General features: G+C 38.9%; 1 protein-coding gene across 3 annotated transcripts; it reads left to right on the forward strand.

Annotated features, from left to right (window-relative positions):
• Positions 1 to 1,266: 1,266 nt before the first annotated feature.
• Positions 1,267 to 21,044, forward strand: LOC138029647 (coadhesin-like). Of its 3 annotated transcripts, none has more exons than XM_068877355.1 (13): positions 1,286 to 1,422; positions 4,581 to 4,673; positions 6,302 to 6,621; positions 7,909 to 8,197; positions 8,366 to 8,533; positions 9,755 to 9,769; positions 13,777 to 13,941; positions 14,567 to 14,719; positions 15,016 to 15,203; positions 16,924 to 17,065; positions 18,007 to 18,048; positions 18,582 to 18,659; positions 20,283 to 21,044. In XM_068877355.1, exons 1-13 carry the CDS (start codon positions 1,341 to 1,343, stop codon positions 20,303 to 20,305), a joined length of 1,758 nt encoding a protein of 585 aa, XP_068733456.1. In that variant the 5' UTR covers positions 1,286 to 1,340; the 3' UTR covers positions 20,306 to 21,044. The 3 variants fall into 3 exon arrangements, with proteins under 3 accessions (XP_068733455.1, XP_068733456.1, XP_068733457.1); XM_068877356.1 differs by having other exon boundaries at positions 13,891 to 13,941; XM_068877354.1 differs by lacking the exon at positions 9,755 to 9,769 and having other exon boundaries at positions 1,267 to 1,422; positions 8,366 to 8,537; positions 13,763 to 13,941.
• Positions 21,045 to 23,990: the final 2,946 nt, after the last annotated feature.

A 23,990-nucleotide genomic window follows, 5' to 3' on the forward strand; every position in this document is an offset into this window, starting at 1 on the left:
ATGTTAGTGACTGGGGCTTCGGTTATATTGATTCCTGGTTTGCGATTGCAATGAAACAAATTATCTTAAGAATAATAACAACTGTCACGCTAATCGCCGTCGCAAGCATAGCAACGATGCAGCTCAACAAGGTCGAACCAAAAGCATACTATAGCGCCCCTCACTGCCGCTATACGGTCCATGTGTGACCTTGGAGCACAGCTTACAGCCAGCTGGAATGAGCTCAGTGTATGCTGGTTTTTGCTGAGGGTTGAAAACTGGAGGAACCGGGGAAAACCCCTCGGAGCAGAGTTGAGAACAAACACAAAATTAACCCACTTATGGCGTTGAGTCCGGGAATCGAACTGGGGCCACATTGGGGGGAGGCGAGTGCACGTGCTCTCAGCACTGCACTATCCCTACCCCCCTAAAAAGGCAGTTAATAAACGTTTGTCTGTCTTAGGGACCGACAAACGTTTATTAACTGTTGCCGTAAACATAATCACATGATTGGCTGGATATCGAGTTAAGGTCTTAAATCACCAGCGAACTAACACTCTTGAACTGTCGAGGGAATTTTGTTCTGATGGAATTTGGTCATAATAGGATGGGTGACATGGAATTTGGCCATAGTAGGATGGCTGACTCATATCATAATGAAATTACTGCAGTTATTGTTTCTTCCATCAGTTTTGATTAATAAAAAAAAGATAGTGTACCAGAGCAAAAAATATTTGCATGTACAAAGAAAAATTTGGTGAAAATAAATTCCTAGCCAAGGTTGTGTATTCCCCCATTTGGGGAATCATTATACAATAAACCACTTGGCTTGTGTTTTTCAAAGAGGTATGCCGTCTTAATACAGTTTCGAAAGCTTGGATTTTTATATTTACTCTTTATATTTAGTTTGAGAAAAAAAAATACGATGACTTCAGAGTCAATGATTAAAGTAAATATTTCGCTGAAGGCTAATGATAAAATATAACTTAATCGCACAGCGTGTAAACCATAATAAAAACAGCAATATGGGCAAACTTCCATTAACTGGAAGGAGAAGTAATATTGGCTAAGGTTTATATTATTGTTGGCCTAGTTTTCAAAGCACCGCAATCAAAGTGTATAAGGTCCAAGAAGCTTCACCTTTTTTCAACTAATTTTGTCCCGGTCATTTTTAATTTTGTTTAACACTAACAGGTGACTTAAGAGCAGAGTGCCTCTATTCGCTGCTTCGTGATCGGAGGCGTAAAAAACCGATTAGAACTATGTAAATTATATATGAAACATGTCATTGTTTTCGACCAGATGAGTCAAGGGTCTTATACTTTCTCGTAAGCACTCCACTGTTTAGGAAAACGTAAATTATGGAAACTTGGAGGGTAACTTTAGCTTCTGTGGTGTTTTTGGCAGCGAACTTGGTGTTATGTCAAGGAAGGCATGCCCCTGGTAGGTAGAATAGTCCTTCGTTGTAGGTAACCGCTTTAAGATCAGCCTGTAATACTTATATAAATACATTAAACGGCACTTGTTGTTTCTTCTTTCTCATTGCCTAAGTTCGAAATGTTATGAGTATTTGGTAGATAATCACTGCAACAGCTACAATACTGAATCTAAAATAACAGTGGTTTCCACGAAAAATGACCCATGGATCAAGATCAAAGCTATGCCGGGATTGCAGAACAGTGAGATTGTTTTCTTATTTTCTCTGGTGGCAAAAAGGACTTCAGCTTGAATAAGGAATCAGTAAAGTTCAGTAAACGGTGTATAAGAAAGTGTGGTTTGCTTCATGTAACAAAGAACTGATGAAGTTTACTTAGCATTAGCTAAATGTTTCTGATGTTTGTTCGATGACAACATGTGCATGATCTGTGTAAAACTGAAGAAACGATCGATTAAGTTTTCGCTGAGCTACCGTTGAAGAAAATTAAGGTATGGAATAAGAAGCTTGCGCAACCAGTGCGAAGAAATTAAATTAGAATAGATGAAACCTGAATTAAGAATAAATAGAGAGGAAGTTGGAAATAATGTGAGATTTGTGCGATTACAAGAAAATGGTATATCTTTTATTATCTTAAACAATGAGAGAAAGCAAACAAAAATTAAATAGACGACTTCAGTGCTGTAGAATGAATCTGGATCAAGTATCCCGATTTTAACGTGAATGATAAATAACTGAACTTGTAGATAAGCAAAGGGTAATTTTATAGACATAGTTTAAACGTTGAATTGTATGGTCCGCCAGTTGTTGTCTTGCAGCAGGTGATCGTAGTTATAGCTGACAGTAGTTTAATGATCCGTTGTGAAAATTGTGATATGCATAAACCTTTCAACTTACCACACTTAAACGCAATAAGAGTTAGATGCCGGAAGATGCGTCACACGCGTATTATCATTCGGCACAACATTTTGTTTAAATTACGGTACAAAAGCTGTTATCATAAGTTTTTACAATCGTTATTGTACCTAAGACCGAATACCGTTACCATTACCATACTGTTCAAATTGAAAAAAGAGAGCGTAAACTAGGTTTTGGAAACCTTTTTATTAGTTAAACGAATGCTCGATATATTTAAGGTTAAATCAACAGCGCTATGAATGAGTTAACTTTTAATAACTTTTATTTGGCGACGCATCTTGTTTTCAGTAATTATGTGATTTCTTTAACTTCTGTTATTTTTCCGGGTCTGCTGTATAACACAAAGAAGAATAAGCTCTTTCCTTGAAGCATCCGAGACCGATAGGTTTAGGTTTTTTTTCGATTTAGTTTCGCGCTGAAATTTCACTTACAGAAAGTGCAGAAGGCTGACTACATGTGTGCCGTATCCGTAAGTATTTTGTCAAGTTGTGCTGTATTTTGAGGAGCCCGTTAGGCTGAGTCAAAATACAAACAACAAGTACAAATAATCAGAGAAACTACACACCAAAACATCTAATAAGCTATCTATTATCCAACTTTTCCTTAATAAATTTTTAGCAAATGAATTGGAAACAACGAATGTGCGTGACAAGGGCGGGGCAACGTCAGCACCTAAACTGGTCAAAGCGGTCCTCGACTGTACAAATATCGTGGGATATTTGTACTCGTTTCTTCCTTGGATAATTATATTTGGTGTCGTAAGATTTTCTTCTGTTTTTAGTGGTAAGATTTTATTTGTTTTCGGTTTGTTTAGCAAGGCAGTCACATCCCTCCTGATGACCTCTGAGGTTGAGCTTCTTGACTTATCGAGATTTTGAAATGTCGCTACTACCGTGCATTCGGAACCCGCGCCCGCAGTGCCCGCGGCACTCAAAACTCTGCTATCTTGCCAATCCTCTGCCCTTTCGCCACAAACGGTGCATTTCTGTTCTTAAACGACTTTGTTCAGTGTCGATCTTCTCTGTCGAAAAGGACGGCATCAAAGTCTTTTGTTTTTGCGAAGTTACCCCAATTAAATACACTATCAATCCAGTTTTGACGTCTTCTTACACTTGATTTGAAGTACCAGACTGAATTCGTCCAATCTCGTACCCAGAGTCCTCTGGCTTCTTGGTCAGCGGGTGAGCGCCCGGAGAGACTCTGGGATAATCGACTTGAACTATACTTTTGATTGGCCGCTTGCGTAACAATGGCAGTCCGACAGGAAGTCGGTAAGTAATTCGGAAGCCCCAGAATATGAAGGGAGATTCAAAATCTAAAACTAGTTTCAGTGCTGTTTGTTTTTTTCTACCTCAGAAATATATAAATCACAGAAATAAAAAAAAAAAAAACACGAGATTTGAATTATGTCTTATACCGTACGGGAATGTTCCCACGCTGCTAAAAAGTGATTACTGTTGCTGTTGCAAAAGTACCGTGGGAAAACATTATATCAGTCTCTTTGAGGAGAAATCCGTGGAATAAGGTCTTGTCGAAGCCATTCAGAATCACGGAAACATCAAATCGTAGTAGAAGAAGACATTTGTGTCGTTTCAAAAAAATATGTCGATCGTGTTGCTTGCACGATGGCATTCTGAACGATGGAATGTACGCTGAAACACTAAAAATACACTTACCGAAAGCGTCAGAGGTTTCATCTTCACTTGCTCTTACAGCAAGCCAATGATCATTTCTCCAGTTTCTTTGTGTGTAGGGAGGCTAAAATTCTTGTTTCTCGAACACTTTCAACCCGTCATTTCTACTGTTTACTGTTTTCTCTTTTCTGTTTCCGGTTAAACTCAAACGTATGTAATAACACCGGAACCCACATTTTCTGGGAAAATGGAGTCGATTATCCCAGAGTCTCTCCGGGCGCTCACCCGCTGGCCAAAAAGCCCGAGGACTCTGGGTACGAGATTTGAATTCGTCTTAAAATAGTCAGAAAAAGCACAAATAACAGCCTAGGCACAACAGCTGACGTTCGAATCGCCGCTTGCTGGCAACCCAGCTTTGTTGACAAAAAGTTGCAAAAAAAACTTTTAACTGAATGGTTTTTTGGCACTCGAACCGTTGACGTGACGTCGGATAGCACAGTTTTTCCCACTCGCTGATTCTGATTTGACAATTAAAATTTCAGTAGCTCCGGCCGTATGCACGGATAATCTTTCATCAACTATTCTGACTGAGAAATCTATTGGACTTTACACAGGTAATGGAATATCTTCCACGGTCGAAAAACGGGCGGCTGGGCCTGTACCAGCACCGGCTCCTGCCCCAGCTCCAGCTGCTGCAGGAAAGGAAGGTGTGTTGTAACTCATCACTTCCCAAATTATTAATAAACTATTTTGCAACTACTAATCACATGCAACTCTTTGGATACCAGACGAAATACAGTATACCATACTCCAGTTAGAATGGAATATACCACTTGGTTAAAATAAGCATACGCATAATTTAGTTAGATTTGTTTCATCAACTTCAGCTTATATGTCCAGAAATTAAGGAAATTAGATGCACGTTGATTTCAACAAGCGACACAAGGTGTCCCCACCGGCGGACCACCCTCTATTGGAGTTGTTGTTATCTATCTGTAAAAGGATAAGTTTGAAAGCAAATAATTCAATGAAATATTAAAATTAGTCATGTCTTTTTCAGGCGTATTTTGCGAGGTCTTTTCTCGACCGCCAGTTAGAGACTCAAGAAAATTGACAAGGCAGGCAACCCCGAGCCGCCACCCGGTGACCTCGTCATGTTCAAGCTGGAACTGATGCCAAACCAGTGAAATTCTCACCTTAATAACACCAGCATCCTATCGACTAGAGATGTCCCCATACCTTCACTGAATTTGAGCTTCATCTTTCGAAAATTCACCGAGAAAGGCGATTCTGAAATCCTTAACAAAGCTTTCTCAACATGATCGTACAAGAAGCCAGACTAAAGGAATTCGAAGCATTTGAGTGTATTCGAATGTACCAGTCAGTGCAGGGTTAGGCTTTTGAGCTGCTAACGGTCGCGTTACACTGATTGGTAGATGGGGACATCTCTAACCGATCGGATGCTGATGTTTTAAACTGAGAATTTCACTGGTTTGGCGTCAGTTCCAGCTTGAACAACAAGAGATCACAGGCCGGCGGCTCGGTGTTGAGGGCCTTCTCAATTTTCTTGACTCTCTTACTGGCGGTCGAGAAAAGATGTCGCAAAATAACGCCTAAAACAGCTGGAAACGACCAAAAAAAAAATTTTGTAAGACAGGACTCATTTGACACTCTGTTTTATCTTTCATTGAATTATTTGCTTTCAAACTTTATTGCCGAGTATCACAACCGCCGTAATGTATTTTTCCTTCTAGAGATCGATAGATCACTTTCCTAAATGGCGACCACATTTACGTTCTTTTGTATTTGTGTTAATTAGACCTACTTCCCATTCTTTTAAAATTTGCTCGTCGTAGGGAGACTAGAAAGTCTTATTAGCATTAAAACAAAAACAAAAAGTTATTGTGCCGCCATCATGAAATAGGTCAATAACAACAACAACACCAACAGGGGGTGGTTTGCCTGTGGTGTCCCCTTGCTTTTTTCTCAACTCCAACAGCTCTCGTGCCTCGGAATACAGACATTTAGCGCGCCAAAGTGTCAGAAGGCCTTAGACAGCAATGACCAGAACCCGTTGCTGACCAGCGGTATTGGTTAAAGCCATGGTTTGCTGGGGGTGCTCAGTCTTGCGGGCTCAGAATACCTGGTTGTGGTCATTTGTATTTAAGGTTTTCCAAAGTGTCCTCCAAACGTTTCTTCTGAAGTAAAGAAAAACAGCTACATTTAGCCTTTACTCGAAATAACACTAACTTTAACTATTACCTCATGCATTTTTCTTTCACAATTTGCTTCTGTACTTCAATCGAAGATGTTTCCAATGTCCTTCGTGTTTCAGAAAAGAAGTGTGAGAAACCCCTGGACGTTGTCTTTGTTCTGGACAGTTCTGAGAAGGTTGGAACAGAGAACTGGAAGAAGATCATCAACGCCACAATCGATATAAGCTCCAAATTTGATGTGAAGACTACAAGGTTTGGAGTCATCCAGTATCAGTCGTACCCTGAGACTACAATTAAGCTCATGAAATTCAATGACAACAAAAGCTTTGCGGAAACACTGAAGAAGATCTTCTTTAAGACCGGTGGAAAGAGGACGGATCTTGCTCTGAATTCCTCACTTGACGTGTTCAAGTCGGCATCAGTACGGAGTGGCAGTAAGGTGTTGTTATTTTGTTTTATTAGCAGTATTCTTTGCCCCTTAGTTGTTACTTTAACCATTTGTTTTTGTCTCTCTTCAACCCACCTAAATCCAACAAGGCTCCGCCGTAAACTTTTACTCCTCCACTGTTTTCATTACAGACTGACACATTATCAACACCCTTTTGAGAATAGCCACATACATTTATGCTAGTAAAAGGTTTTACGGCAAGAGAAAAAAGCTTAGTAGCCAAAGATTCGCCTGGTTTCCTCTGTTCTTGCGATACCATCTGTAAGGTTTATTGCGCAATGCCAACAAGGTTTTCCTAAGTCTGAGCACTTCATGTGCTTTTTTTTTGCGAGGTTACCTCTGCCGTTACAACAGAAAACGTCATCACATCACTCAATCGATTGGCTCAAAATTAACTACCTCAAGTAATGTCATTTCAGTCCGAGTGTTAAGTAGGACGTTTGTCGCATGAACCTAATGTGGTACCGGTGGCCTAAGCTAATGATAATAATAATAATAATAATAATAATAATAATAATAATAATAATAATAATAATAATAATAATAATAATAATAATAATAATAATAATAATAATAATAATAACGGTTTAATGATGACATTTCCATAGAGTAGCTCTGGATACAAGTATCTCAAAAAAAATTAAAATCAATGGAAATCAATGTAATCTAAGCTCGGCCTTGATTTTCAAAAACTTAAAAACTTTTGTCGCAAATGTTTTAGTATTAGTCTTAACTTAACTTAGAGGCTGAATCTTAAAATGTTCTTGTTGGAATATCATAGCTTCCACTAATCTCCTCTAGCTATGCGGTAGCCTGTTCCAGGTTCCCAGATAGAGCGACCCAACCGGTTTTAGTAGTTGGGATATCATAGTTGCCACTTCTATTAAGAGAAATATATTTGTCTAGTTTGCCTTTGTTAGAGCAAAAAGACATTGTTGTGGAGAAAAGAAAAAAAAAAAAGAGGAAAAAACAATCTCATCGCTGTTTATATATATATTTTGGAACGAACCCTAACAACCTATCACCCTTTTGTAGCGAGTCCCAAAGACTGTCAATTCCAAACTTGACTAGGGTCATAACATTAGGAAATTATGCCATTACAGTGTTGTTTCTGAGACATTCCGTTGCTAGCTCAACATTGGGACTTCGGTACAACCAGGCACTTATACTTACTGCCCACCAGCAGCCTGAAATTTACTTTTCAAAGTGTTTTCGATTTCGAAGAAGAACTCTATTGAATTTTATGATTAATGTCAAGGATATTCTATTTTTATAAAGGTGGTCATTCTTGTCACTGGTGGCCCTTCTGCCGATGTATACATCGACGCTTCAAAGCCACCTATAACTGGATCAGACCTTTTGCAAGCACCTACAGACCTGCTGCATAAAGCAGAAGTGGCTGTGTACGCTGTAGGGGTACAGGAGGGTATTACGGATGAGAAGAAGACCTTTAAAGAGCAGTTGGAGCTAATAGCGAGTGATCCTAAGTCTGATCACGTGTTTGAAGTGGATGATTACGCCAAGTTGGCTGACAAGGCGACTGACATTGCCAATAAGTCATGCATAGGTACGTCCAGTTCACTTTGGATATAGCTTCGCAGCAGGATGGTGAGATAGTGAGAATTCGTTTCTGTTACAAATTTGACAAAGGTTCTATTTCCAGCCTGAGCATCATATTTAGGTTTCAGTCCATTTTGGAAGTATTGGTCACTTTTGTTTTTGTAATTGAATCTAGTTAACGGTGGATGGAGCGCCTGGTCAGCGTGGTCTGAATGCAGGCATCCATGTATGGTCAAACTGAGAACAAGAGAATGCAACAGCCCTGTGCCTGAGAGCGGTGGTTTGAACTGCACAGGATCCAAAGTCGAACAGTATCCATGTGGATCGGCCGCGGAATGTCAATGTAAGTCTGTCTATCAACTAGAGCTCTTGGATTCTCTTACAAGCCTTACATAATCGCACGATAGCCAGCACGGAATACTTACCAAAATGCCTCCTGTTGAACAACAAAGGATCTTTCTAAAGGGAATTGCAGCCTCCAATAATGAATGAAGAGCTGCATTCGCAGAGTCTCTTGTATACAGGAGCACGGTAATTTTTCCTCCGCCCAGCTTTTGGCATACAGTTTGATCTACGCTCACAACTACATAATAATCAGGACTACATGTAGTGTTTGCTCGACAGAACGCTACCGTCTTTGAGACATCATTACGACACCATGCGATGTACATAAAAGGCTTTTCAGAAAGTGGAAAGCCTTACTTAGGTTCAACACGCAAGATTTCTAGTATGTCTACGTAACTTGCAATTGTCAATTTACTCTTATCAAATCACTCAGGCCTGATAAAAATTAACAGGAAAAAGTGGTTATTAAAAATAAGTATAAGAAATCGTATGAACGCGAGTGCATTTCGTGGTTTATGGGCACGAGTGATGTTTTGAAAGTTTTCAAAATTGCACGAGCCGTAGGCGAGTGCAATTTGAGAATTTTCAAAACATCACGAGTGAACATAAATCACGAAATGCATGAGCAGGTTCATACGATTTTTTTATTATATTCTCAACAAAGTTACTTAAACGCGCTATTTTGTTCGTGCTCGTATTCTTCCAGTTTTGGGTCTAGTTTTCTTTCAGTCGCCTAAGTTTGCCAGACATTCAACCAGGCCTATGTAGCTTTCAATTCGTTTTTGTTTTTCGCATTTTCTTTAAGTTGCTCAAAGATCAATGTTTTGGTTTGACAAAGCAAACCGACTGTCAGCCATTTTTTTTCACATTGGTGTTCAAATTTGGCGCTTCCCCGGTGTTTCCATGGCAACTTCCGTATTGCACTCAATAACCTGGATTACACTCTATAACCTATTTGTGCATTCGCCATTGGCCAATCAGAAACAAGATATTTTGTTGAGTATACAATAAACATAGTTATTGAATTGATTAACAATGGAATTTTTAATGGGATGGGTTCCAATTTCCTGAAGCAGCGACTTTAACAGCTCCCGGGTTGAATAAAAAAGAAAAATGAACAAGAGATTGTAAAGTGCTTCAAATGTGCATTATCTCTCTTTTAATATACATTTTAATGGATTTTTTTGTCTCTTTTCCTTACGAAAATCGACCAACGCAGCTACACCAAATCCTGGTAAGTTTTCAGCCATAATTATTTAATTCCACTATGTTTGACAATCAGTTACTGGGTACATCTTTTGGCCGGGACATATACAAAAATTGGAGTAGGGTCATCAGGTATAAAATAATAAAGCCCCGAGGTACCGAGAGACCGAAGGAAATGAAGTAGACACTGCTAATTGGAATTTCCAATAAGAATGGTCATTCATTTTTGCATTACTGTAACTGGAAAGTTGAAGTGTCAGGATATACGATATTCTGCTGACCCTTTGTCAAGACTGGGATAATATCATTGTTGCTGCAGTTTACATGAACAACATCCTTGATAATCCAGGAAAAGTAGAGACAAATTTTGAAATAAGTCATTTTTATTGAATTGGACGTTTAAGGTATTATGTAATTTTAAACAAGAAAAACCTGCCTGCATCCTTTTTTTTTTTCAAATTGTCCATTTTCAGTTGTCTCTCGATCTTTCGCTCTAATTAAGGGATTGAAATCAGCTATGTTGCTTTAATATGGTTCTTGATAATCAGACTACGGCAGCTTTTTTGGGCTTCTACGGGGGAGTCAACCAAACCATGGGGGAGGGGAGGGCTACAGGAGGCCATGCAATCATTGAAAAAAACGCGAGTGTAAGCATAAGCTCAAAATAAAGAAAAAATATATTGTCTTCTAGTTCTTGGCTTTACTCACGAGCACATACAAAAACTCCATCTAAATATTCATTAATTAATTTGGCCTCTTTCGGACACAGTAAAGTCCTCTTCGTTTTATAACGATAGGATGTTTTGTAGTCCTCCTGTTTGGAACCTGTTATATTATTGCTCGACGTCCATATAGTAATGGCTACTGCTGATCAATGATTACAGGGCTCTAATAGGTGGTTTTCACGTTGCGTCATCACCGCCATGGATATCTCGTTAGCTTCTTTAGTTCGTCCACCAGCAATTGTAAATTGCAGCATTGTTATCTGTGTCCCTAGAGATTGCTTGCAGACCACTTATATATGACTTCCCTATTACAATGAAGTAATTGCTAATTATAAAGGGCTTTGGAAAGACTATCATGCTGTGAGTCAAACAACGTTGAAAGCCTTGCCTGTCTTTATTCTATTTTGAAAAATAAAAAAATATGCTCAAAATAGTTGTGCTCTCTGATGCTTCTTAGTGCTGATTTAAAGGGACACTTTCACGGTTTTGCGCCTGTCCAAGCTTAGCAGTTGTAAATTATACGGTTTCTTACTGAACCAGATGATGTTCATTAATCGCAGACTACAGCAAATACACTGAATGACTAAGGCCCAAATTTGGTGGAGGATACATTTGGTTTACACAGGAATTACCAAATTTAGTTTTGACCATCGAATTTATTGCACGAGTAGAACGTTTTATTCTACGCACAAGTTGTCATAACGCACGAGTTATCTATTCGCATACAGTAGGTTCTTAACACAAAGGAAATGATTCCAAACGTAATTCCAATGAGTAATTCCACTTCTATGGCATTGTTTCCGTTTCCTGCATCAGTGCTGTCGATTGTTTCGATAACAATGGAATAAAATGTGCTGACATGAAAGTTTCCCAATGAGGAGAGACGTGAAACTGTCCCTTTAAATGCACTTATAACAAGCTAACAAACTAACAAACTTTTTTTTCTTTTCCTTTGAAACATGTTCTCTTCTAACGGTAAGTCTTGCGATCGTTTGTTCCTAGGCAAACTACATAATCACTTCTGCTAATTCAATGTTCTTAAAGGCCCACGTTCACCCTCAGGCATTGCGTGCCGTGGAACAATTTTCATATATGAAAACACCATCAAACCTGAAATTCATCCAACCAGATCGCTGCGATAAGCAATGCAAATTTTCAATAGCAAAAACACACGGTCGAAAAACCCGTCGGTTGAAGGTGGGCCTTTAAACAAATCGTCTGTAAAACTTCAATCTATTCGCCTAAAAAGGATATGTTAGAATGGAACATGCCATCATCCATCCAGATGTGAGAGCAGCTAATTAGATGCACGTAGATTTTGATAAGCGTCACGAAGTGTTCCTTTAAGTCTAATGTATTTCTAGAAATAACAAAATGTCACAGTGGAGGAGAAACAAACTAGGACTAGATGTATGTCACTTTAAATTTAGAAAAAAAAAATAGGAAGAAGTTGAACGATATCGAACTCAATGGCTAAAGGCTAACGCACTTAACCACTACACTACCAATACATTGATAGCCAACCAAATAAAAAGGCTTGGTTACCAAGAATGGCATCGACCTTCAAAAATGGGAACGACCGTTTACGAGACGGTAACTAGCGGAGGAGAAGGGTAGGCGGACACTTCGTGACGCTTATTGAAATCTGCATGCATCTAATTAGGTTCAATCCTGGACATTAGCTGTACTATTAAAGGTTTTTCTCCAAGATTCACCGTCTCATTCATAAAAGATAATTACGAGATGAAGCGAGGATGAGTGCTAGTCTTCCCATTTTAAACTACATGGATTTCAGGAAAGTCCTTTTTTAGATGAAATGGAAATGAATACCTGATTATAGAATACCCGGCTAAAACTTTTTGAATAGAGTGTATTGTTATAGACCTGCTATTTAAAGGAAGCCGCCAGAAGAAGACAATATCTAAAGCTAAAGCTCCGAACGATATTTTTTGTAACAAAAGCTCTCTCCCAAAATAATTTGAAAATAGTGTCCCGATTTGGTGTTCATTGCAGTGCTTATGCAATGTCATATGAGTTGTTGGGTTGGGGACAAAATCTACCGACATTCCCCCAAAAAAGTATTCTTAAAATGAATTCACATCTCCGGATCTTTTTCCTAGCCTCCCTCTCTGCTTCTTTCATTTTCTCTTCACTTGTATCAAATGTTGCTTTAAAAATCATTTGACGTAGTCTTTTCTTCGTATTAGTTGCGAAAAATACCTGTAGACAATTTGTACAAGTAAGTACTTAAGAATGTCTAGTGTCAATAAAGATACTTGATCCAACGAATGACTATTGCTCAGACCACTAGTACATTCTATATATTAAAATTCAGCTCTAGACAAAAGGCATCATTTCGACGCTCTGGTGGTCAGGACTCATTTCATTCATTCATGTGCTGGGTGAGATCGCTAATGGACTGATAGCGGCTGCCAGCGGCGCCTATATATGCTGATGTCCGATCTCACCCATAGATCCCTTGCTTGTAAAGCGCATTTGAATATATTAATAGAAAATGCACTATATAAATTCATTACCATTACAATTTCCTAGAGCTTCCTGATGATACCTTTTATTTAGGACTGAATTATAATTTATCGAAATTCGGCTATTTGACTACATTTTACTTGCCATGCCATTGTAATGTGCTCATATGTAATATGTATAATATTGGTATATTTTTTTATAATTACTAATTATATAATAATTTGTAGTTTTGTTATAGAATATGTTTATACCACTTAAAATGCTTATTTAGTATTTAGCTCGTATGCTTAATTCAAATGTAAGAGGTAATAATGATGGCATTGAAAAGGTACTGTCATAGTTTCACCATTAGAAATTACAATTACAAAGTGCACTTCTTTTGCATTTGTAGGATATAGCAAAATCTTGTCTCCTATTGTCTCTTTTATTAGTTGTTGCTGTTCTTTGTTTTTGTCATTTCTTTTCCCTTCCTTATATAAGTAGACAGCTTTAAGTTCTCCTTTAACGTTTTCTCAATCAGCCGTTGCTGAATTATGCTGACTTACCGAGGTAACGCGAAGATGTTTACGTAGTCGAGGGCACCAAAAATTCGACTCCGTTGTTTTTACCCGAGCCATATCCTTGGTAATTATTCGGGATAGCGTCTTCTTCGTAATGGGATCATTCACATGAAAACTCATTATCATCGAAAGCCGAAATTATCCATAGATCGAGTAAAAAGATGCTTGGGACAGCGACAGAAGGTGGTAGGCTACAAGACCCTAGGCAGTGGGAAATAGGTTTTGTGTCAATTCTCTACTGATGGTAAGACTACATTCTATAGGAAACCCTTCCACAACGCCTTCACCCACCCAACAACTCAAAACACCTCAAAATACTGCTTCCCCGGCCGCGAATCAAACCACTCCTTCAACCGAACCTCAACTGACAACACTAGCACCCCCACAACAGAGTGGAATTGTTACATACGGAACACCGGATCCAAAGAGTAAGTCTACAGGAAACCTCCTGTGAATTTGTATCATTAACACCATAGTAAGCGAAATAGTAGTACTGCCTACGGGCATCAAGGATAGCAGGTCTCTCGTTTTTGTATAGTCGAAGTCACTACGCTGGAGGACTTACGTGGGCTGACTTTGATTGTTCTCTGTGCTTCTCTCAGGGGATTCCTAGGGTGTTCTGGTACTCCCCTCTCACCAAAAGCATTTCGTTTTTACTGCTGTTAATTTCGTTAACGGTGACAGTCTCTCCAATTGGAAGAGCAATTGTATTCGGCTATACACATTTCTTGTTTACTAGCAGAATAATGGCAAAGAAAACAAATAGGCATGGACCATAGAGGCAAACACTAATTTTTCATTGAATTACACGAGAAACACTATCAAAGGAACAACTGTAAATAATTTACGTTCACGCTGTAATGTTAAGATAGACATAAATTTAATGTGGTTGACAATTCAGTTGTGAGAGTTTACTCCCTCTTGGCATCACCCTTCGTTTTGACTCAAGTTTTAATGAGTGAAGAGGGACTCTTCGTTCTTTTGTTAGTCCTGACTTCCACCTGCTCCTTATTGAATCTTTTTCTTTACTTTAATTTTTCTTTTGGTCCGAAGCTTGTGGTAATGGATATGAACTTGTTACCCTATCTGATGCCCAGTATGATGCCTCAACATCTTATGCTGAGGGTCCGAACGATCAAGTTAAGCAGCAGTCAAGAATTGATCACATGCCTTCTATGGGTAAAGTCAACAACACAGATGGGCGAGGTAGGTATTCGATCCGAGTCGATGACTAGGCTATCTCCTCATGCTCCACTTAAATGACTCAGCCGTAAAGTGAGGATTCCTGCTCTTTTCATCTTGTTGACGTCATACAATATGGCCTTCAGTTTCGTTGACCTCGTCGTCGTAGATATTAAAGTGCACATTACGTACGCCTTTTTTTACCGACGGTCATTGCCTGAAAAACATCAATTGGGTTAGACCAACACGAGTTTTTCATGCTGATCATTTGTGTTTCAATTCACAACTGACACATTTCAAATGTAAAATCGTTTTCTCAGGTGGGTGGTGTGCTGATCATGCCAAGGCTGTTGCAAAGGACACAAATCAGTACCTCCAGTTAGATCTATACTCAGAAAAGCTTATCGGAATGGTGGAGACCCAAGGACAATACTATTATCCCAATGCTGTGAGCAAATTCACTCTTAGCGAAAGCAACGATGGCGTTAACTGGGTACCCTATGGAAAGGTATTACATATCTATCTACGTCTTTTTACTGTCGAAACAGACTATGCCTGACTAAAATGCGTGACAGACTATGTGTGACTAGACGGAATCGACAAATGATAGTTTTGTCGTTTTCACTAAAACTTATTGCAGCTGCCTCAGAATGGCTTAGCACTCAACGTTTATTCTGTCACCTCCTACACTCGCTCTGTACGGAAAGGAGCCCTTCCTAGAACAGCTCTTGAAGGAAAATTACAAATATATGAAAAACATAGGACAACAGAAGCATGAAATGAGTTTAAAAAGAAGGAATTCAGAAAATATGGGGCTGAAATACACGCGTACCTCATCGGTGCTAGACAAGCCTTAAAGACCGTGCGACGGACGGCGATAACGAAACACAACTCAACCAAAACTTTCACTGCGAACAGAAAAGCGAAAATGAACAACTTACAATTATGCAAAAAGCTGCCCGACATACGAAACGAAGTGACAAAGAGTAAAACTTAAGGAAAACAAAGGCGTAATTTAGGGGCGCAGTACAAACTACGCATGTGCAACTCGCAGTACCACTGATTGATATGCATCGTACTCGTAAAGGGAAAAAAAAAGGAATTTAACTTTAGCCCATTTCCCACTTGGCGTTCGCCTCCTTCTTATTAACAAATGGTAAACGGCTCAGCGATGGTGCACCTGGGAGTTTGCAAAACACTAAGAAGCTAGAGTAAATCAATAGTGCACGCTGAGCCGTTTACCATTTGTTTTATAACATAATCGTTAACACCACTCCTGCGTGTTTCACGTGTTTTTGCATAAATCAAGTTTGGTCAATAGTCGATGTCAACACAACTTTGCTTTCTAAAGACAACTATGAATTAACAAGACAAAATGATCAACAAACAGTTTTCCCAGTCAAAAAGTTTATTGGAATCAACGATAATTTGCTCTTAGGAGAGAAAACATTTCGATTTTCTTGCGAGCGTCGACACAAACTCGCTGTCTTTGCACATGCTTTGCCTCTGTTGAAAGCGATCAACCTATCGCAAACAGCGCGACTTTTCCCAGCCAAAAAAGCGACGTTACATTATTTCAGCTCAAATGGTCGATGAAATAAATCTCAAAAAAAAAAAAAAAAATCGACATTGCAAAACACCATTTACCTTCCTGTAGCATCTTCCCTGGTCTCATAAAATCAATTTCAATTCCGCGATTCGGCTTCAATATTTGAGCACAGTTCAGAGATCAAAGCAGTACAAACACGAGATGCTCTTTCGTCGCTTTAAGGCCTTCGATCCTCCTTTTCCACTGCTGATTAATCTGTAGCGCAATATCATTCTATTGTAAGTTCTGTAGAGGTTCACCCCTGTTCTAAGTGGAGGAACATGAGTCTTGGAAAATTAGGACTGATGCGCTAGTGATGGCATTTAAGTCTTTCCACAATCTCGAAAATTTAGATGGCACGTCAGCTGTCGTCAGCGAGCGTGCACCTATGGGCAAATGGTAAATGACCAATTGGTCAATCAGAACCCGCGTTTTATCCAAGTTATGTTATAATGAGTCTTCACGACCAAAGATTAGAGGCTCGATTCCTGTTAGAGCCCCTCGGTTTTCCCGGTAGCTTAATTAACCCCGCATCTGGCCAAATGGAAGACATTATGACAACCCGTTAGTCAGCTGTGTCATTTTGACATCTGCTTTGCTTAGTCGAGAAGGCTTATTGCGATGGGGGCTTTCTCTACAGGTTCTAATCGGCAACAACGACCAAAACACCCGAGTTTATAACAACCTCAACCCTTCTATCAAAGCGCGATACATTCGGTTCAACCCCGTGGAGTCAATAACAGATGATATTTGCATGAGAGTAGCTGTTTACAAATGCAGAGGTGAGTGAAGTATTACGAAAAAACGTAATATAGTATTCCGAGTACAGGGCCTTCCTCCCTTCTTCCCTCCCGGCCTCCCTCCTTCCGTCCCTCCTTCCCTCCCTTCCTTCCTTCCTTCCTTCCTTCCTTCCTGCCTCACTCTCTCCTCCCTCCCTCCCTTTCTTCCTTCCTCCTTTCCTGCCTTCCTCTCTTCCTGTCTCCCTGCCTTCCTCCCTCCCTCTCTTCCTCCCTCCCTCCCTTCCTCCCTCCGCAACAGTGCCCGCTTTAGTACCTCTACCACCCTGTGGATGACCTCATTTGCTTGATTTGCTTGCGTCTGAGTGAATGATGCTAAACAACATTAACTCAAGAAATTAGTTGATATATTAGTTGTTTGAGGTTTTAGAATAAAAAAGTATTCCAATTTTGTTCAGAGAAAGTATTTTTGGCGCTAGACTTTAAGGGTAGAATTATCTTAAATTGTATTAGTCGGTCCAAATAACGTTATCGAACTTTGCCTATACCATCGAAGATATAAACAGAAAAAAGGTAAAGCGCAAAGTAGAATACGAAAAATTTGGCTTCAAAAGAAAACAAAAAACATTGAAAGTATGTGGATTTACAAATGAAAATTGACGTATAAAAATAGAATAACAATTCTAGGAAGAAGATGAAGAATGAAAGTGAAAGAAACGATCCTAGTTTTTACTGGAGAAAAGCGGGTTGCTGCATGGATGCGAGGTAAGTAACCCTTGGGTTAAAGATTGATATGCGCCATACAGATGCATACATCGAGAGCTGAGTTGAGCTGAGCAATTAGTTGCATTTAGGGGAGCAAAATCTGCTTGCCTTGTTTGCCTGTAAAGAGCAATTGGACAGCCCGTTATAAGAAGTGCACTTAATTGGAAGTGCGCAATTCTTTATTTTATTTATCTTATGTTTTTTTTTAATTTACCATGCAGATACCAGTCTTGTCCCACCAAAGAAAGATCAACCAGAGGACGGTATACATTAATTTCTTTTTATCATGTGTACTATCATTCTCCTCAAGTAGCTGGAAAACCGGAGTAAAATTGATCAACTTTAAAGCGACCATGTAGAAAAACTGAATTAGTTTGGCAAAAAGAAGAGAGCTGTACTTTAAACTGTCAAGATATGGAAATCTTGTCTTCATCCTATTATAGTATAAGTCATGAAATCCAAGCTTTTCTGGGTAGTGTTGTTAAAATTTGAAGCGATCGACAAGCTAGCTATGTGCTATATTTGTACTGTATGATAAACTATTGCATTGCGTTGCATTACATGGTATCGTATTGTATTGCTCAACAACACATATTGAGGTCAAAATGGAGTGAATGGCAGAGCTCGTTCAATTTGAACTTGCTACAGAACATGAGTGGTTGACCATGATAGAGTAGTTCTGGAAACTGGATAACCACTTAAAACAGTCCGAACACAATTAGAAGTAACTTTAAAAGCTTTGACTTGAGATGATTTCTTCTAAGTAACCTACCTTTTTTTAAAACTGATTTCACAGCCTGGGCTGATAAGTGGGCGAACGCTGCACGCAAATCTCAAATCGAGAAAACTGAGAAAGCCAAGCTCATTTTCAAAGGTAAAGCATCTATACATAAACCTAACGTTCATTACTCTTACAGCACAGCCAAAAAACGAGACCACAAAGTCAGGTTTTAAATAAACGAGGATTCATGGAACTCCAACAGGCAACGTTACAATACCGGGCAAAAAAATCCTCGTTTAGCATAGTAACTGAAGCAAACAGGCAATAATTCCCCTGTCCTTCCTCAACCGAATGCAATTTTCCATGTAGGTAGACAAGCACATAACCCATTTATCCCTCAATGTTATTTTGGTTGAAGGGAAGCCTCAGAAAGAAGATTTAGTTGATTTGTATAATTTATTTAAACATTTTCAGTATCATAGTGTTCTGGTGGTTCAATAAACCAAATCAGCTAACTCATTGTTGAGCCCAACTCAAACCCATTTGAAAACGTTTTGTTCCAGGTTTTTCCAAGTCATTTATTATAAATTAAAGTGAATGCTACATTATCATGCAAATACAATACACAAAAAATCTTAACCCCTGGAGATCTGAATTGGGTACAGCATTGAGTTAGCCGATTTGGTCTATTGAGTCAATATGCTGGACAATGGACTTCTTAGAAAGCGGACGAGTATGTTGTGGTACGGCTAGCACAAGGGTGAAAGCAATCGCCTTTCACCAATTATTATGTTCTGAGGTAAGAGAGTGGATCCCCCATGCATGGGCCTATTCCAATGATATTTTTTTTAAATCTAAAATAGCTACGCAGCTATTTATAGAGAGGCACCTGATTTACCAGTTGTAATGACGTAATGCAATTTTAAATATGAGTGCATTGGGAACGAGAACTCAAGGTGATTTCCTGGTTTTGCATCGGGCAACCCTACTGCGCATAATTTCTTGCGTCATTGACGTACGCCGTAGCGCGGTCACATTGATAAAATGGCGGATTTTCATTGACGCCAAGCTTAATCCAACAGGGAATGGAGTACGGTGATCCCCATTTTTTATTTCATATTTTTTGTTGAGAGTCTTCACGGGGTAGTAAAAAAATCAACAAAAATCTGTGGCCGGTTTTATGCCAATTTCATAAAATTGTACGGAAGGAGGAGCCACTACGAGTCGAACAGTCCACACTCAAGTTAAATCTATTTTGGAGTGATAAGTACTCCCAAAGCCAATCAAATTCCTTTTGTCAAGTACGTAAGTGAATTTACCATAAAACGACACCAGGCTCCGCGTTATATCATAGATTGCATATATAAAATCGAGCTAAATTTCGGGGATGCGCTGCAATGGTCAAAGTTGCTTAAATGGCCGTATTTGTCAGCCTCGTATCATGGAAACGAGCCCGGTGACCACCCTTTTTATTATATTTATAACATCTGCTTGACATGATGCAACAGTGTGTGAAGTTTCATCGGAAATATAGGAAAACTTCAATTTCTAAGGAATCTCCTTAAAAAAAGCTACCATGGGGCATGGGGATCAATTCTCTTACCTTATCCTCTGTTGGAAAGAACTTCACAGGCAAACGAAATGAGGTTTCTTTCCATCGGCAATTTCCATACACGTTAACAAATTCTCTTCTTCCATATTTGTGTGTTCCAAGAAACAAATTTTAATTTTCGCGACGTTGATGCTTATTGTTTTACAATTTGTTTCTTTTTGAAGGAAATCAACATAAAAATCATTAAAGCATGAGGACTATGGAAAATCCTGGACTCTTACTTCTACTGCTAACCAACACTGAGAAAATTCACACGAAGTCGCATGGGGACAGCTAATCTTCAAGCCTTAATTAAGCAGCATTCAGATGTTTCTGCACATTAAAAGTGTAACCTGCGTACCTTGAGGACATGAATTCTTAATCCTGTGGTTCACAGAAACTTAGCATAGCCTAGAAAATGCCCTTAAAACGCTTTACCGAAAGGATTCCCACTTCGAAACCACCCTGCAATTGTTAATTCAGGCTTCATATGCAGACACATTTTTATCAGTCACCAAGTAGAAGACCATCTTTGGCTTCTCATTGGACAAACTGTGCGTGTAAACGAATGGGTTTTGGTGGTCACATGTTTGGGATATTAGATTATAATTACTAGCTTTAATTCAAGAGCACTTAGGGAAATCTTAACTTTGATTTGAACGTGCATGGTGCAACGTTTGTGTTTTGATTTGGTCTTAAAAACAGTTAAAGGCTGGACTCTTTTTTTTATCCTTTGAAACGTGAATGTCTTTCTGCTACCGTACCGAAACATCAGTAATCTCTGACTGAGGTCTTTTACGACAAAAAAAGTAAGGTCTTTGAAATTGTTGATGATGGTATTATTTTTGTGTTACTTTTCTGTAACTTAGTTATATTTTTATATTTGAATAGCTAAAAAAATTATAAAGTTAAAACTCTAAATAAAATATCATTTTGCATATACTAAATTTCAAGATGAAGTGATTTGTTGATGCGAGATCTAAGTGGGCCCGTCATATTACCTTTTCCATTCAATGTACGTGATCATTTGATCCAATATGGCCACTGAACTACACCAACAGGAGCTCATCAAGGGGAGCCCATCTCCCATGCTTGGCCTAGGAGTCAACCACCCTTTCCCTAATGGATTAATTCATAGAACGCCTCCCTTGGGAGATTCAGCATGCCCACTGTTGTAAAAGCCAGGGTTATCTCGCGGGAAAAAAATGTTCCTAAAATTAAATTTACTTGGGAAAGGGTTGACTCAAGGAATATAGAAGATCCGCTTGATAAGCTTCTGATACCAATAAAACATCAGAATTTGTGGTCAAATTACTGAGGATCAAACAAACAAAACACTTGAGAGTCGAAATCATCACGTTCAGTTATGAACGTTATTTTAGCATAAGCGAAAGGAAAGCCTTAACAGGATTCGGTGGCGCATGCATGACCTCCGCTATCGGGGAATCTTTGTTTACATTTTTTGCCTCATTGGCACAGGGCTATAGTTTTTTAATCAGTGAAGCAAGAAAAAAGACTGAAGCACTGAATATTGAAAGTGCATTGGATAATGAGCTGACAACTCGAGCCTTGTATATCAGATATTTTCCGAGCAATAATGCTTTGAAAATCCGAATTTTCACTAAGAATGCATGGAAGCATTGGCGTCTTTGCCACCCATGCAAGAATCTATCAGATTTTCGTGGTTGGATACGGGCTCCTTATCCAAGCCAAAAAACTTAAAATTGGATATTTAAGTAAGTTTCAGAAATTCTTTTACTTTTTGAAGTCTATTTGTAAATAGCATGAAGCCTTGTGTGGGCAAAGTCGTATGTTAATTGAAATTGTAAACAATGACATCAGCAAAGATTCCTTATACCGGTGCAGGTCCGGTGCAGTGCTCTACTCAATATTAGACAATTTTACGGTTGTGTGCTTAGTAAGTGAAGCTAAAGTTGACCTTGTTTTGATAGCAATGTTACTGCTTTTCTTAGGTAAATTCCAACTAATTATTAAGACGAGAACAACATCATTAACATAAGAAAAGCCGCGAGGTCTATATCGTAATAAGGTAAACTCCAGTATCACTTTAATTTAACGGGATTTGGGAATCGAGCCCATGACCTCCACGATGCCAGTGCAATGCTCGACCGAGCAACTGGTGCTATGAAGCGACTCACTTGGGAGCAGGTTAACTTGTTGAGCCCATGTATTTAGGTAAAGGTAAGGTAAAGTCTTCTTACAAGCCAAGTGGCCCATTAAGCCGGAGCTTATCCCGGTTTCTGTAGCATGAAGCGACTAGGAGTATTTCTACTCCCCCCTGGATGGGATGCCAGTACCCATTTATGCACCTTGGTGGAGAGAGGCACTGTGAGAGTGAAGTGGTTTGCACAGGTACACAAGACATATGTCTCCTACCAGGACCCGAACCCAGACCACTCGATCCGGAGTGGAGCGACTAACCACGGGAGTGGAGCGCACTAACCAAGAGGCCACCGCGCCTCCCACACCTATTTAGGACTCATCATCAAACTCCCAATAGAACAATTTCGAGACATTTAAATTCAGTTGAATGAATGAATGAATGAATGTTTATTTGCCACATAATTAATAGTAATACAAGGACAATCAATAATAACAATAAATCAATTAATAAAGAAAGGGTGATGTTACAATAACTGTGGCTAGAAGACCCCAAGGAATCACCTGGCTAATAAGAGTGGCCCTCTCATTGGCTTATCATTTAATCTAAATAATCTTACGCGATGCTTGTGCGTCATAACTAACTCATTTCTTAAAAAGAATGCCTAACATATTTTTCTTAAAGATAACTACATTCTAGATGAATCAGTAATTGACCCAGGAAGAGAGTTCCAGATTTTTGGACCTTGATAAAGAATTGTAAATTGTTTGATGTTAGTGTGACAAAAATGTGGCCGATAATTGTTCTGTATTCTAGTACTGTAATTGTACACTTAGCCTCTTGTTAAGAAAAGAAAAAAAAATCAAAAACATCGAAGACAATAACTGATTGTGACAATAAAACATGATGAACTTCATGAATTGAAGTGAATTTATTTCAAAAATGCCAATGATGCCTAATTTCGCAAATTAAGGAGAAGAATGTGTTCGGTAATTTGAACTTGTTATTGCTCTACAATTATTGTTTATGTACCTTATTATCTATTTACTTATACCCGTCCCCACAAACTGCATAGCTTAAATACTTATCGTGTTTAAATAAAGGTTTTACTTACTTACTTACTTACTCACAGCACGGGTTGCTTTTGCAAGTAGAATATTCTATTTAAATTGGAGACATATGTAGAAGAACGAGTGGAATTACAATAAGTAATGTACGGATAAATTAGTGAGTAGTACAGGACTGGCTTGGTTCTTGAAGAAAGGTAGAATAGCGATCTAAATTTAATGGCAAAGGGTTTTGCGATTTGCTGCTAAAAATGGAAACAATTCGTAATTCTCGTTCGACAAAAGTTGTTGCCATTCACTAAGTCGCAACATTGTCATTCAACAGGCTGCAACATTGTGCAACGTTTGTTGGGCAACAAATCTTGCACGATATTGAACCGTGTTTCACCAGCAAATTTAACCGCGCCATGTTCCCAAAAAAACTCATCTGAAGAACTGAAGCTTTGTTCTCTACCATATCGCTCAAGGACGTTTGCGCTAATTGTTTGTGCGCAACGTTACTGCTCTGGAAAAGGTACCTGATGGATTAGTGGCTGAAAGTTTGGAAAACTCGTGGACGAACCGTTGCGTAAATTTAATGGAGCTTTTTTTTATGTTTTTATTACCCTACGAGCTTAAGTTTTAAAATGAATGCATGTTTTTAAAGTTCTTTTCCTTTACTTTATTGAAAATAGATCAGTATTTTCGCCCGGATCCTCGTCCGC

The sequence above is a fragment of the Montipora capricornis genome, chromosome 13, assembly GCF_036669925.1.
Source record: "Montipora capricornis isolate CH-2021 chromosome 13, ASM3666992v2, whole genome shotgun sequence".
NCBI lineage: Eukaryota > Metazoa > Cnidaria > Anthozoa > Scleractinia > Acroporidae > Montipora > Montipora capricornis.

What these genes read in the sequence shown, in the direction of transcription:
- LOC138029647 (XM_068877354.1), top strand. Translation starts at nt 1,341, where the DNA reads ATGGAAACTTGGAGGGTAACTTTAGCTTCTGTGGTGTTTTTGGCAGCG. An exon ending in ACTGGGTACCCTATGGAAAG is followed by an intron (nt 15,204 to 16,923) that starts GTATTACATATC and finishes CTTTCTCTACAG; the next exon opens with GTTCTAATCGGCAACAACGA. An exon ending in AGCTGTTTACAAATGCAGAG is followed by an intron (nt 17,066 to 18,006) that starts GTGAGTGAAGTA and finishes TTTACCATGCAG; the next exon opens with ATACCAGTCTTGTCCCACCA.